The sequence below is a fragment of the Balaenoptera borealis genome, assembly GCF_965194805.1.
Source record: "Balaenoptera borealis genome assembly, chromosome: 5".
Taxonomy (NCBI): domain Eukaryota; kingdom Metazoa; phylum Chordata; class Mammalia; order Artiodactyla; family Balaenopteridae; genus Balaenoptera; species Balaenoptera borealis.
Window position 1 is genome coordinate 78651800 of NC_138862.1, and position 16338 is coordinate 78668137.

Below are 16338 nucleotides of genomic sequence, written 5' to 3' on the forward strand. Positions count from 1 at the left end.
CACCACCATCAATTCATGGTGGGAGGGGAGGGGCTCTTGTGCCTACCGCCCTCTGCTGGTAGGACCGGTGGACTTTCCCTCAGATCCTGACCCTGCTGGCTGTTCTCAGCCTCAGCTGACCTGGTGCTGCTTGCAGAGGCTGTTTTCTGCTCAGCCTTTGGGCTTTTTCAGTCTTCTTTTGGAATTAAGTTCTTAAAACACTGTATTTTTTCTGAATAAATTATAATTGATAAACTGTCTACATTTCAGAAAATGCTGCTGGTGGGAGGAATTCCATATCTCACTGTTTTCTCCTGGCCTCAGACCTAGGGAATGATTTTGTAACAAACGTGGGGCACTGGGATTTTCTGTGGACAAAATTGCTTTTTTGGAAACAATAAAAAGGCTTGGTGGGAGAAAAAATGGCTCCAATAGTTTGCTTGGTTAATTGACCCAAAGATGGACCCAGAGGAAGTGTATTCTGAATGAAGTTGAAATGCTAGAAGAAGGTATCCAAAGGCTTAGGGAGACTGTGATGCTCAAGTGTATTTATTATGTAAGAGCGTCTCAGTTTCACTCTAACTATATCCCTTCAGAAGATTCAGAGACACTTCCTTCACCAAGGCCAAGAGAAATACATTCGTGAGGGGAAACCCAACATTCTTAAACAGCTTCATTGTGGCTAGTCTCCATAGGCCAAAAATGACAGTGGGAATTATCGCCACTGAATTGGGCAATCTGCATTCAATGAAGATAATAGTATTGTGGTGAAACGGAGCAGGATCCTATGGCCTTCTCCCCCATGTCTTCTGCCTGCCTTTTGTCTGTAGAAAAACTTTAGCCAAAGAATAACTTCAATCAGAGAAGTGAGAAAATGCAGAAGCAAAGGAAAACAGTCAAACAGGACAATATAATAATAGTTTAGCCATTAAGCAAAGTCAAGGACCTTTAGTTTCTCCTCAAGGGCTATGGATAGTACTCTGAGCCATATCCTTTGAGCTGTTTTGTAGATACTGAAACCCCTACCAGCTGGAAGAAGTTAACTACATGATGAGCAGACTGTAGCCATGACAGAAGCTGCCACAATTCCGAGAACTGGCCTCAAGGAAATGGGAACAAACTGACTCTGGAACTGAAGACTAACTGTACTTTGAACAATCAAGATGATGCTGGTCAGACCACCACATGATCAATTTCAAGACGACTGTCAGAGCTGCCTGTGCTGTTCTGCATGTAGCCCCTTCCCTCTGCCTATACACGCCTGAATCTCCCCTTTAAAGGTCTTGCCCACTGATTGTCAGCGTGGGGGAGTTGGCCTTTGGACATGAGTCCACACTCCCCTCCGACCCCATTACTAGCCCCTGAAATAAAGCAAATTTCCTTTCCACCAACCTTGTCTTTTTATTGGCTTTAGAGTGGCAAGCTGCTGGACCCCACTTTCAGTAACAGTGGGGTGGTAGATGCTGATTTAAGTCAGCCTTCTGTTTACTCTTGCTTACACAGACCAAATAAAACTTGAGTGGACTGCCCATCTATTTTTGCTCTGAGGACAAAATGATCAGCTAACCAACACCAAAGATCTCTTGGCTCAGCTGCCCATCATGGTAACAATTCCCACTTTGTCCTCCAGACTGAAGACAGAAAAAAATCCCACTTAAAAATAATGTTGGTTGCCAGATACTGTAGAAAAATAAGTCTGACACTGATTCAGGATAAAATATTAAATACATACTTTAGAAAAAATTTAACGAATAAATTTAAAAGTCAAAAGAGAAAAGCAGTGATTACTAGGAGCTAATCCAGGTTCATTACAATTAATCCATACTAAAGTGACCTCACTGGTTCCTTAAATGAGATTATTAAATCAGAAAAAATAGTGTTATGTATTATATATAGTATGAAGTTGACCATAAGCTTCATGTGAACAAATAGTATAATAAGGAAAACCTGGATTTCATTAATAACAGTACATTGGCAAGTGAAGAACAACTACATTCTAACCTGCACTGGTCAGCCTATATTTGAATTGCCATGCCAGTGCTGAATACAATATTTTAAAAGAAATGTTAACCAAACAGAATAGTCCACGAACAAGGAGGAGTACAATAGGGGCTATGGATAATCCAGCACATGAAGAACGGTTGTGGTAACTGGGGGTTTGTGTCAAAAAACAAAAATAAAACTACTTTGTTGGGAGAGCAGAAGTTAACTGCCTTTATCTGAAGTGTGGCCATATGAAAGAGGAAATTGATTGACCTGGGGTAACTTCAAAGGAAGATCAAGGACCAAATAGGTAAATTTCCAGAAAGGACGGTTTGGATGTAATATTTAGAAAAAACCTTTAACTCACTGCAGTTGCTTGGCAGTAGAATTAGCTGCTGTAGAAAGCAAGGGATTCTCTGCCCTGGCAATGCTTTTGCATAAGCTGAGCCTGCATCTGCTGTGTGTTTTGGTTGAGGGCATTCCTGCAATAGGTAGGAGGTTAAACTAGATGACCTTTAGGGTCCCTTCCAATCTGTTTCAATAATTCCATAAAGAGTGAGCAGGGAATATAAAAGGAAGGAAAAGTAGTTCCTGAGATGCATGAGGTAGGCACTGTGGACAGGATGTGACAGACGAGATGGTAATTCACAGAAATTGATCTCAACATACTCTCTACCCATAATGTAACATAACAATCTCTCATATCTGCCTAAAAACATGAGAGTTAATTAAACTGGACCTATTGTTTTCTCACCTCAAAGTAACTTATGGTACACCGATTTAGATGACAACTGTGAAACACTGATTTAGATGATATGCCTTTCCCTGGGAATGGGGATATATGGAAAGGGCAGTGGCTAGGAGTAGGAAAATGGAAGCTTTAGAGTTTCATCCCAGTATTGCCCAAAAGTCACCATGTGCTTTTTGAGCAATTTCTTGCAAATTCCATTTAGCTTCACTGAAAAGGAGACTTTGAGTTTACTACGAACTTTTAAAACTTGAGTGTAAAATAGCTCATCAGATACAAGATCTAGGCTCAGAAGCAACCTCCTGACTTCGCCTCTCATATTTCATATTGCAGCCCTGAAATGAAACAGAGCTCGCCTTTTTTTGTCTGGGGTTTTGAGGTTAAAGGGAGGATCTCACAGAGGATATCATAATTCCTCCCTGTGGCTATAGAATTATCCTAAGGGGTTGCTACAACTGAGTGGAGTAAGGTAAGTACTGATCAAGTCTCAGTCCCTCCCAAGGCTTTAGACTGAGTTCTTCCTTAGTCTCTGAGGAACTGGTATCTGTAAGAAAATCAGGAGGCCTGGTCCCCGAACTGCCTTCAGAGCACATTGTGGGAGGTGCAGACCAAAGGTGAGTTTACACATCAGTGACTAAAGTTTCCTGCCACTAAGCATAAGAAGTCACTCATGAGCAGCGTCCCTAAACCACAGCTACAGGATGTGGGCACAAGCCCTCGTACAGTTGTTGGCCAAAAGCCAATGAACATTCATCCCTGTGCAAATACTTGGGCTTTGTTGTTGTTGTTAACCTTTGAAAACCACAGGCATTCATCTCTCTCTTTCTTCCCCTTGGCAGGAGTCATCTTCTTTTCTCCAACTTGGTCTCCTGTGTGTAAAGAATTTCTGAGGAGCTTTTAAGCCTGAATTTAATACTTTTGCCCTCCCCTCTTTTGCCCCACAAAATGCCAGGCAGAGGTAAAGCTGCCTTACAAAATATCTGCTGGCTTCCGCAGCTTTGTTTGGGCTTTTAAATCAGATAGGACATCAGAGAGCTCCATGAGTGACCTTAGCCTTTAAGAAAATACAGGTAATTTATGGAAATTCCCCCTAAACAACGGTGACCTATTGTTTTCTCACGTCAGAATGAACACAGGAACTATGATACGCTGATTTAGATGATGTGCCTTTTCCTGGGAATGGAGGTATATGGAAAGAGTAGTGGAGCTGGAATTGGAGATTGGAAGCTTTAGAGTTTAATCCCCATATTGCCAAAAATTCGCCATCTGCTTTTTGAGCAATTTCTTTCCAGTTTCTAGGCCTTTGCTCTGTGTTCTGTGAAATGAAAGCATTAGATTAGATGGTTTCTTTGCTTCCTTAGCCCCAGGGCTCTATGAATAGGCTTCCTTAGTAACGCTTCAGCAAAGGGACAATGAGAAGGGGGCACAAGGCAAAAGATCCTCATAAATTGGCTTCTCTTTTTTGCTTTAGAGGCTGGCCAAATGTCAGCTTCCAAGAAGTCCCGACTGCCCACTGGGAGGCCAGGCGTGGTGATTCATGGCAGATCCCCTTCTTGTAAGTGTTAGAGAATCCATCAACCTTGGTTCTGTAACCCCAATGCCCCACATCCAGGTACTGAAACACAAGCTGAACCTACTCCAGCATGGGAATCTTATTTTTAAATAAAAGAGATGACGGATGGATGTTCCAGAATCTAAATCAACAGGAGAACTTTCTAACCATCAGAGCTGCCCAAGATGTATCAGAAGACTATGAGCAATCTGTCAATAGAATTGTTCAAATAGTTTCTGAACAGAGATTTATTGGAGATTTTCTAGTGGGATTTCTTGAATGGACAAAGATCAGATAGAGAAAATGGCCAACCATGACATTTTTATGATGATATGCTTTGTACTTAATGCCTCTTGTATCAAATCTTATTCCCAATCAGACCTAGGATGCCCCTTTGAGAAACATTATTGGTATAGTTCAGAGGCTAGCCTGAAGGAAAAGCCCAGGTATACATATAGGTCTCCTGGTTTGTGGGTTGTGGTTACTTGTCAAGCTTATGGACAAGGAACTCACTCAAGTGAGAATACCATGTGTCAAATGGGAAAGAGATGGTCGGCAGGTCCATGGTGACCAAAAAACAATTCCCAGAAGAACTGAATTTAGTTTCCTTGGATGGTGTCCCAGTTTCTGCTGCCAAAGTGACATTGCACTACAGGCAGATACTCAATGATTTTTATTTAATAAAATAATTTAACCTCATTTCATTGAATCCTCACAAGGTCTTTATGATGTAGACAAAAGAGATAGCATCGTCTCCATTTTACAGATGAGGAAGTTAAACCTTAGGAAAGTTCAGGTAATTTTCCAGGGTCTCACATGATTGATTCAACTCTCCAAAAAAAAGGATGTATTACCTAATCATCAACAACAATTATTTGGAGAATCATAAGGTCTCTGGTTTTAAATGATTTTATCAATCATCCCTTTAACAATCCCTTTCACAATACCCACTTTATCTAGTCCCTACTGGTACACATCAAGTGATGGGAGACTCTTTCAAGGAGCAAATCTTCCCATCTTTAGACATTTTTAACTATAAGAAGTTCTTTCTTGTCTTAAACTGCCATCCAAATCCCTGAATCCTCTCATCCTCTGGTCATAATCCTGCTTTCTAGATCCCATTTATCAGTTTCTGGAATATCCCACAGGACAATCTGTGTGAAATGTGAAGGCAATTCTCATGTCATCTCTGAGATCATTCTTCTCCACACTAAACAGCCTTGGTACCCTATTGGTACAGACTGACCTCAGGACTAAGAGATATTTCCCTCCTCTCATCTTTTCTGATTTGCTCCATGGATGATGCTGTATTGTGTCCTTTCGAAGGTCATTTGGAAACAGTCCAGCCTAGGTTACAAGGGGAATAAATACGCAGAAAGATGTCACTTGTCAGACTGATCCTTAAATGCTAACTCAAGAGAATGTGCTGGACATTTCAGAGGCTTCTGTCAACAAATGCCACTATCTTGAGGCAAACGGGGATTTTCGGGCAGTGGTGTTATAATAATTTGCCAATTGTACCTGCTTCAGAACCACTGCCAAAACAATCCAACGACTTTTCATTCCACTACTGTCGACAGGACAGCTAAGGATTTCAACATTTCCTTTTACAGTCTGAAGAGAAGTTCCCTGCCTTGGGGACTATACCAATATTTGCCATCATGAGGGAAAAAAAAGTGGGTGCTGGGAAGTGGAAAGAGAGGGAGAGAAATACTAATGGAAGTAAACAAAGATAAAGACAAAATAAAATGAGGGTTATTCAAGGCTTGGATTTTGAATACCTCCATCAAATTGATGTTTGTGAAATATCAGAGGGAATCTTTGAAATTGAGAAAGTGAGCATTTTGAAGAAAAGACTTTAGACTTCACATAAGCACCCACTTCCCCCTTCCCACCCCCCAAAAAACAGCTGGAATTTTTAACTTGAATACCAGCCAAGTTGTCTCAACTTTGGTTCTTTGGACAGGCAAAGAGCTGATTATAATAATGTTTATAGTGCTCAACATTAAAAGGTTCTTTTCAAAATAAATTAAAAATACAATAAAATTGAAAAAAAATTTTAGAGATGAAAACAGATGAGATGACCTCCTGAGTTGTTCACAATTAGACCTATGTCAAGGAGAGACAAAGAGGAAATATGAGAGAAAAGAAAATAGAAACAGAATGAGCTAGAACAGCATTTTTGGAAACATTCTTCTTAAACTCCTGTGGGATCCATAGACATTCCACAGAGGGCACTTCTGAGACCCAAAAAAGAGGAGATCAGTGGCATTCCCATCTCTATTTCAATCATAGTGGTCCTACTTCTATCTGTTTTACATATTGGGCATCTGAAACAGATTTTATTAGAAGGAAAGGTCTGCTGTTAAAAAAACAAAACATATGAGCAAACAAAAAAAAAACCTGCAAAAGGAAATGAGCCATTGAAAGTTCTTGAACAGGAAATGATATGATCAAATTGTGCTTTAGGAGTCTGGCAACCAAGTATAAAATGGATTAGAAGAGGGTCAGCCTTGGAGCAGGGATACCAATTAAAAGTCTATAACAGGGCTTCCCTGGTGGCGCAGTGGTTGAGAATCTGCCTGCCAATGCAGGGGACACGGGTTCGAGCCCTGGTCTGGGAAGAACCCACATGCCGCGGAGCGACTAAGCCTGTGCGCCACAACTACTGAGCCTGCGCATCTGGAGCCTGTGCCCTGCAAGAGAGAGTGCGATAGTGAAAGGCCCGCGCACCGTGATGAAGAGTGGCCCCCAATTGCCGCAACTAGAGGAAGCCCTCGCACAGAAACGAAGACCCAACACAGCCATAAATAAATTAATTAATTAATTAATTAATTAAAAAAAAAAATCCTCTGGGGTTGGGACACACAGTTTAAAAAAAAAAGTCTATAACAAATATCCAGGTAAACAGAATTTAAAACATGATCTAATAACATACCTGTGAGAATGGAAAGGAGAAGGAGTATATGAACAGTTTTGAAAGAAGAATGAACTTTAAGTTTGACATGTGGGCATTGGTCACAATCTAAGTCACATACAGATGTGGTACTTCTATGGTCTGAACGTTTATGTCCCCCCCAAAATTTATATGTTTAAATCCTAAAGCCCATTGTGATGGTATTAAACAGGGGGCCTTAGCTTATGAGGGCAGAGCCCTCATGAATGAGATTAATGCCCTTATAAAAGAAGCACAAGAGAACACTCTTGCCCCTTTACCTGTAAGGATATAACAGGAAATCTGAGCCCCAGAAGAGGGCCCTCACCTGACCAGGCTGGCACCCTAATCTCAGAATTGCAGCCTCCAGAACAGTAAGAAATAAATTTATGTTGTTTATAAGCCACCCAGTATGTAGTATTTTTGTTATAGCAGCCCAGACAAAGACAGATACTATATGGAATGTATCTGGCAAGAAGTTTAAAGACATCAAAACTGATGGATTTCAGGGATGATGACTGAGACCATTAAAATCCCATACAGAAATCCAAGATTTTGAAGATGCTGAGTAAAAGTGGCCATTGGAACACTGATATAGATGATCAGCAGACAGAAATGCAAAACTGAGTCTTAAACACCAGGGATGAGAATATGGATTTGGAAGTCATCCTCATAAAAAAGGTAGCTAAAATTATATAGATTGAGACCCCAGTGAGAGAGAAGATCGGGGTCAGAGGGCTGAAAATAAAGACCAAGAACATGTCTACATTTAGAGGACAGAGAAACAAGAACCCAGAGGGTCCTCCCCAAGTTTATGATCAGGTGTTCATTTGTCACTCATTTGCCAACATTATTTGATGGGCTCAGGAAAATTTATTTTCTGGTTTTAAGAAATTTGATTATCCTTATATAAGGTCTGAAGTGTGTATTTATCAGTCTAATCAAGCTTTTAGGTCCCCTAAGATACTGAATCTTCAAAATCATGTAATATTATTTAACAGTAACTAATTGTTTCAGTCCAAAAATATGGTGGGCTGAAACAGAATCTTCAGTAATGATGTAGCTATGAATGATGTACTTATCCCCCAAAAAGAATGTCAAAAACCAACACTCCCCCGGGCAAGGGAATAGCCAAGTTTGTTGCAGTTTCCAGTGAATGACATCAGACCCGTGTAGGTCTCAATCAAAACGGGTTCAGTTAACACCATCAATCCCTTTCCTCTTCCAGATCCAGTGGAATTCCTGTGGGCATTCTGGATAGCTGGAACAAGCTTAGACATAAACCCGGACGACTGAAGAGGAAAAGAAGGTACAGAGTTAGTGAATGTAGAGTAGGTCCAGAGACACCCCCTCCTCAGCCAGTGCTCACAAAAGTTGACCACTCTCCTGCAGCTGCAGTTATTCTTACTTCTTAAACAGAAATCGTATCTCAGAATTGTTAACATTGCTTCTGTTAGTCTTTTAATAAATTAATCAGTTAATAAATTATGTACATAATAAAATTAGCTGCCACACCTTGTTTATTTTTCATTATTCATAACTTGTACAACATTAAGAAGTCAGTTTAATAAATATTTGCTGATAGTCCATTATGGATCAGACACCAGTCGGGTACTGCTGAAGACTCAAAGACAAGAGAGATATAGTCTCTGCCCTCACAGAAGTGACACTATAATAACATAAAAAATGAACTTGTGATGATCGTACAAAGTCCACGAAAATAAACAGCAAAAAGAGGCACATGATGCTAAAGAAACACAAAAGAGGGAGAAATCATACGTGGTTAGAGGATTAGGAATGACTTCAAAAGGAAACTCTTGAGACAATCCTTTAAGGGTTAATAGGGTTTCAATGGGTGAAACGAGGTTAGAGAGGGCCTATCTGACAGCTGCTGTTCTTTCCAAGCCAGCATCCTTTCCTCCATTTGAGACTCTTCTTCCAATAAGAGTACCTCGATTTTCCTTTGGAGAACCACATTCTTCCATTTAGTCCAAATAGCTTAAGTGGAGCTGACTTTAGCACATGACTCAGTCCTAACCAATCAGAGGAATCCATTCCTCTGGTCAAGGAGATTGATTCAGGTATGGGCACATGACAAATGTGGTTGTGAAACTGATGGCATCCAAGCCCGGAGGTATTCATGGTCATTTTGGCCACACAGTGAGAACCTGACTGAGACTGAAACCAACAAAAGTGAAAGAACTAAGACATGGAGAGAGAGAAATTCTTCACAAAGCCATTTGAGTTACTGGATCAGCCTATCCTGAACTTTAAGTTAAATGAGTGAAAAAAAATTCCTTCTTTTGGTCAAATCAAGTTGAATTGGGTTACGAGGAGGGTAATTCAGGGAGCACTGCAAACAGAGATATAAAGAAGAAAATGAATTAGGAAAGCTCATATCTTTGTATTTCCAATAAGCTCTTGTATATCCATTATCTCATTCCAGTATAAGCCTATCAGGTAAGTAAAAGAAGGTATGATATTCCCGTGTTGGAAATCAAGACTCATAGAAGGTAAATGATTTTTCCAGAATTACTCCACTTTCTGCATCATGGTAAAAAGGAACATTAGGAATAAGGGCCTACTCACAGTGAGATCCAAATATGTTTCCTAGGCAACTGGCTTACAAGTCTAAATTAAAACCTTTAGAGTATATTCCAATATCAATCTAAATTATTAAGCATGTTCAATAAAGTGACCATTGTTTTTCCTTTTCTCCATGAGGAGGCCAATCTTGGCTTTGAGGGACTAATACAGAATGACGATTCAATGAAGAAAGAGAAGCCTGTAGTCTTTCCCCATAATCCCATTTTCAATATAGGTTTTATCCTGGATTCTTAATTTTATACCAAATTGCCCTTGGGCAACCACTTCTCCATTGTAGGCTTAGTTTCCCTGTTGGTAAGAAAAAGAATCTAAAATTTAGAATATATACATCACTACTATTTGACCTAACCTATAAGAAAAAAAGAAAGAAAGAAAGAAAAGCCATGCAAATAATACTGCTGATTTACTTGCTCTGTGACATTGTAAATTCTCTTCTGCTTTTTGAGCCTCAGTGTGCTCTTTTGAAAAGATGCATTTAAATCTATGGTTTGGGGATGATACCAGAAGTTAAAAAAATAGTGACTTTATGATAAACAACATAGAGTTTGCTAGAGTGCCTCAGTATCTGTGGGTTTTCAAAATAAACTAAGGTACTTGTCCCTCTACTTTAGTTCAAGTAATATTTACCAAATTAGATAATGTCAAACCTTAATTTAAAAAACAGACTCACTTCTAAAGATCACTGACTAAAGAATCCAACAGACAAGTAGGATTTTGCTTGTTTTCCATGAGTCTATAGTGACAAAGACAGACAGAAGTTACCTCTTATTACTAGTTCCCAGTCCTAGCACCCTCTTTAAGACCTTAGAATGGATCTAAATATTAGTATCATTGAATGAAACAAACTATAGTCATGTAGTCTGGGGATTCTGGAAAGGAGGACATCGTCCCTTACAGCAAACTCCACCAGTTCTTTAGTTGATTGGATAAGAAAGCCAGAAAGGGGACTTCCCTAGTGGGGCAGTGGTTAAGAATCCACCTGCCAATGCAGGGGACACAGGTTCGAGCCCTGGTCCGGGAAGATCCCACATGCCATGGAGCAACTAAGCCCATGCGCCACAACTACTGAGCCTGCACTCTAGAGCCTGCGAGCCACAACTACTGAGCCTGCATGCCACAACTACTGAAGCCTGCGTGCCTAAAGCCTGTGCTCCACAACAAGATAAGCCACCACAACGAGAAGCCCGCGCACTGCAAGGTAGGGTGGTCCCTGCTCGCTGCAACTAGAGAAAGCCCACGCGCAGCAACAAAAGACCCAACGCAGCCAAAAATAAATAAATAAATAAATAAAATTTATAAAAAACAAGAAAAGAAAATACATCACCAGTATCTTAAAAAAAAAAAGTCAGAAAGAAGTGTTCTTTCTTAAGTTTCCAAGAGAGAAAAGCAAAATCGGAAGAATAAACTAATAACATGGAATAATCAAGGTCAGAAGCGATCTTAGGTTTATAGATCCAGCCACTCATCTATTGTTTAATTTGCCTAGACTCATCCTCTCCAAGAAGCCACACCCTTCTACATGGACATATCAGTGATATGGAACTCACTGCAATCTAACCATGTCCATTCCATCACTGCGTATAGTGGGAAAAAAGTATGTTCCCTTGCCCTATCTGTTACTGATGATTAGACTTGGAAAAATCATTTAATCTCCCTGAGCCTTAGTTTACACATCTGAAAATGGGAAAATAATAATAATGATAATGATGTTAAATACCAACCTCATCAGATCCAAGTGCATTGCTCAAAAATATTTTTAAAGCATACTATTTATAGACATAAATATTATCACTTACAAGCAAGAACAATTTTCGCTTCCTTAGTCCTATTCCCTTCAGTTTCAGACTTTGAATGCCATTTCTTTAATACGCATGATAGACTCCAGAAAGCACTTTTGTAAAAACCTGTGATATGCACTATTTTAAAATAATAAAAGTTCCCTAGATGCCAAAGGCTATATTAAATTCTACTCAGAAACCATGACTTCAAAAAACATGGGTTGAGCATCAAAGTACCTCTTCCAAAATATTTATCAATTATAAAGGGAAAAATACTAACTTTACAAAGGAACAATATAGCATACCCCATCTTAGACAAGTGATCATGGTTAACATCATTGGTAATAAGACATACAGGCATCGTGTGCCTGCAATATGAGGTAGTGAAAGGACACAACATCATTTCTGCAGTATCTGTGCCCCCAAAAAAGCAGACTTCAATCTAATCATGAGAAAGCATCAGGCAAACCCACAGTGAGAACATTCTACAAAATAACCAACCAGTATTCTTCAAAAGCACCAAGGTCATGAAAATAAAGGAAAGACTGTGAAACAGAATAAAGAGACAGGATAATTAAATGTAACATGGGATCCTGGATTGGATCCTGGAGCAGACAGAGGACATTAGGAAAAACAAAACAAAAAACTGATGAAATTTAAATAAGGTCTGTAGTTTAGTTAATAGTATTGTACCAATGTTTAATTTCCAGATTTTGATATCTATATTATAGTTATATAAGTTGCTAAAAGCATTTGAATGAAATCCTAATATTTAGGAAAGAATTTATGTTCCTCATTTTCAAAAGGGATAGAGAAAAAATCAGACTCAATAATTTTTATAACTTGTTCCTTAGAACACTAGATTTCTTCATAGGTTGGATGACCTTACAATTTATCATCCAAACCAGGATTCTTTTGAAAAGAAAGAAAGCGCCATTATTAATAGTGTTAAAACAACAGATACCTGAGGATCTGGGGAGAAGATATGGAAGAAAAGGTAAAAGGTAAGCTTCAGTCCCTATAATCAAATCAATCAGAGCTGCTCTATTTTTATAGGTTTTATGTATTGGGGTTCTAAGTAAGATCTTATTTTTAGAAGTCTTTTCCTTTAAAAATTTTTTTTAAAAAACCCACTGTATTGGGCTTCCCTGGTGGCCCAGTGGTTGAGAGTCTGCCCGCCGATTCAGGGAACACAGGTTCGAGCCCTGGTCTGGGAGGATCCCACATGCCGCGGAGCAACTGGGCCCGCAAGCCACAACTACTGAGCCTGCGCGTCTGGAGCCTGTGCTCCGCAACAAGAGAGGCGGCAACAGTGAGAGGCCCGTGCACCGCGATGAAGAGTGGCTCCCGCTTGCCACAACTAGAGAAAGCTTTCACACAGAAACAAAGACCCAACTTACAGAAAGATAGAGAAGATGAAAAGGCAGAGGGCTATGTACCAGATGAAGGAACAAGAAAAAACCCCAGAAAAACAACTAAATGAAGTGGAGATAGGCAACCTTCCAGAAAAAGAATTCAGAATAATGATAGTGAAGATGATCCAGGACCTCGGAATAAGAATGGAGGCAAAGATTGAGAAGATGCAAGAAATGATTAACAAAGACCTAGAAGAATTAAAGAACAAACAAACAGAGATGACCAATACAATAACTGAAATGAAAACTACACTAGAAGGAATCAATAGCAGAATAACTGAGGCAGAAGAACGGATAAGTGACCTGGAAGACAGAATGGTGGAATTCACTGCTGCAGAACAGACTAAAGAAAAAAGAATGAAAAGAAATGAAGACAGCCTAAGAGACCTCTGGGACAACATTAAACGCAACAACATTCGCATTATAGGGGTCCCAGAAGGAGAAGAGAGAGAGAAAGGACCAGAGAAAATATTTGAAGAGATTATAGTCGAAAACTTCCCTAACATGGGAAAGGAAATAGCCACCCAAGTCCAGGAAGCACAGAGAGTCCCATACAGAATAAACCCAAGGAGAAACACACCGAGACACATAGTAATCAAAGTGGCAAAAATTAAAGACAAAGAAAAATTATTGAAAGCAGCAAGGGAAAAACGACAAATAACATACAAGGGAACTCCCATAAGGTTAACAGCTGATTTCTCAGCAGAAACTCTGCAAGCCAGAAGGGAGTGGCATGATATACTTAAAGTGATGAAAGGGAAGAACTTACAACCAAGATTACTCTACCCGGCAAAGATCTCATTTAGGTTTGATGGAGAAATCAAAAGCTTTACAGACAAGCAAAAGCTAAGAGAATTCAGCACCACCAAACCAGCTCTACAACAAATGCTAAAGGAACTTCTCTAAGTGGGAAACACAAGAGAAGAAAAGGACCTACAAAAACAAACCCAAAACAATTAAGAAAATGGTCATAGGAACATACATATCGATAATTACCTTAAACGTGAATGGATTAAATGCCCCAGCTAAAAGATATAGACTGGCTGAATGGATACAAAAACAAGACCCATATATATGCTGTCTACAAGAGACCCACTTTAGACCTAGGGACACATACAGACTGAAAGTGAGGGGATGGAAAAAGATATTCCATGCAAATGGAAATCAAAAGAAAGCTGGAGTAGCTATACTCATATCAGATAAAATAGACTTTAAAATAAAGAATGTTACAAGAGACAAGGAAGGACACTACATAATGATCCAGGGATCAATCCAAGAAGAAGATATAACAATTATAAATATATATGCACCCAACATAGGAGCACCTCAATACATAAGGCAACTGCTAACAGCTATAAAAGAGGAAATCGACAGTAACACAATAATAGTGGGGGACTTTAACACCTCACTTACACCAATGGACAGATCATCAAAAATGAAAATAAATAAGGAAACAGAAGCTTTAAATGACACAATAGACCAGATAGATTTAATTGATGTATATAGGACATTCCATCCAAAAACAGCAGATTACACGTTCTTCTCAAGTGCGCATGGAACATTCTCCAGGATAGATCACATCTTGGGTCACAAATCAAGCCTCAGTAAATTTAAGAAAATTGAAATCATATCAAGCATCTTTTCTGACCACAACGCTATGAGATTAGAAATGAATTACAGGGAAAAAAACGTAAAAAGGAGAAACACATGGAGGCTAAACAATACGTTACTAAATAACCAAGAGATCACTGAAGAAATCAAAGAGGAAATAAAAAAATACCTAGAGACAAATGACAATGAAAACACGACGACCCAAAACCTATGGGATGCAGCAAAAGCGGTTCTAAGAGGGAAGTTTATAGCTATACAAGCCTACCTAAAGAAACAAGAAAAATCTCAAGTAAACAATCTAACCTTACACCTAAAGAAACTAGAGAAAGAAGAACAAACAAAACCCAAAGTTAGCAGAAGGAAAGAAATCATAAAGATCAGAGCAGAAAAAAATGAAATAGAAACAAAGAAAACAATAGCAAAGATCAATAAAACTAAAAGTTGGTTCTTTGAGAAGATAAACAAAATTGATAAGCCATTAGCCAGACTCATCAAGAAAAAGAGGGAGAGGACTCAAATCAATAAAATCAGAAATGAAAAAGGAGAAGTTACAACAGACACCGCAGAAATACAAAGCATCCTAAGAGACTACTACAAGCAACTTTACGCCAATAAAATGGACAACCTGGAAGAAATGGACAAATTCTTAGAAAGGTATAACCTTCCAAGAATGAACCAGGAAGAAACAGAAAATATGAAAAGACCAATCACAAGTAATGAAATTGAAACTGTGATTAAAAATCTTCCAACAAACAAAAGTCCAGGACCAGATGGCTTCACAGGTGAATTCTATCAAACATTTAGAGAAGAGCTAACACCCATCCTTCTCAAACTCTTCCAAAAAATTGCAGAGGAAGGAACACTCCCAAACTCATTCTATAAGGCCACCATCACCCTGATACCAAAACCAGACAAAGACACTACAAAAAAAGAAAATTACAGACCAATATCACTGATGAATATAGATGCAAAAATCCTCAACAAAATACTAGCAAACAGAATCCAACAACACATTAAAAGGATCATACACCACGATCAAGTGGGATTTATCCCAGGGATGCAAGGATTCTTCAATATATGCAAATCAATCAATGTGATACACCATATTAACAAATTGGAGAATAAAAACCATATGATCATCTCAATAGATGCAGAAAAAGCTTTTGACAAAATTCAACACCCATTTCTGATAAAAACTCTCCAGAAAGTGGACATAGAGGGAACCTACCTCAACATAATAAAGGCCATATATGACAAACCCACAGCAAACATCATTCTCAATGGTGAAAAACTGAAAGCATTTCCTCTAAGATCAGGAACGAGACAAGGATGTCCACTCTCACCACTATTATTCAACATAGTTCTGGAAGTCCTAGCCACGGCAATCAGAGAAGAAAAAGAAATAAAAGGAATACAAATTGGAAAAGAAGAAGTAAAACTGTCACTGTTTGCAGATGACATGATACTATACATAGAGAATCCTAAAACTGCCACCAGAAAACTGCTAGAGCTAATTAATGAATATGGTAAAGTTGCAGGATACAAAATTAATGCACAGAAATCTCTTGCATTCCTATACACTAATGATGAAAAATGTGAAAGAGAAATTATGGAAACACTCCCATTTACCATTGCAACAAAAAGAATAAAATACCTAGGAATAAACCTACCTAGGGAAACAAAAGACCTGTATGCAGAAAACTATAAGACACTGATGAAAGAAATTAAAG

General features: G+C 39.0%; 1 protein-coding gene across 1 annotated transcript in view; it reads right to left on the minus strand.

Annotated features, from left to right (window-relative positions):
• Positions 1-10: 10 nt before the first annotated feature.
• Positions 11-16338, minus strand: part of TPRG1 (tumor protein p63 regulated 1) — a 376146-nt gene continuing 359818 nt past the window's right edge. Inside the window, exon 7 of the mRNA XM_082393410.1 lies at positions 11-8489. Within this exon, the coding sequence (XP_082249536.1) occupies positions 8295-8489 (195 nt within the window). The 3' untranslated portion in view covers positions 11-8294. The remainder of the gene's footprint in view (positions 8490-16338) is intronic.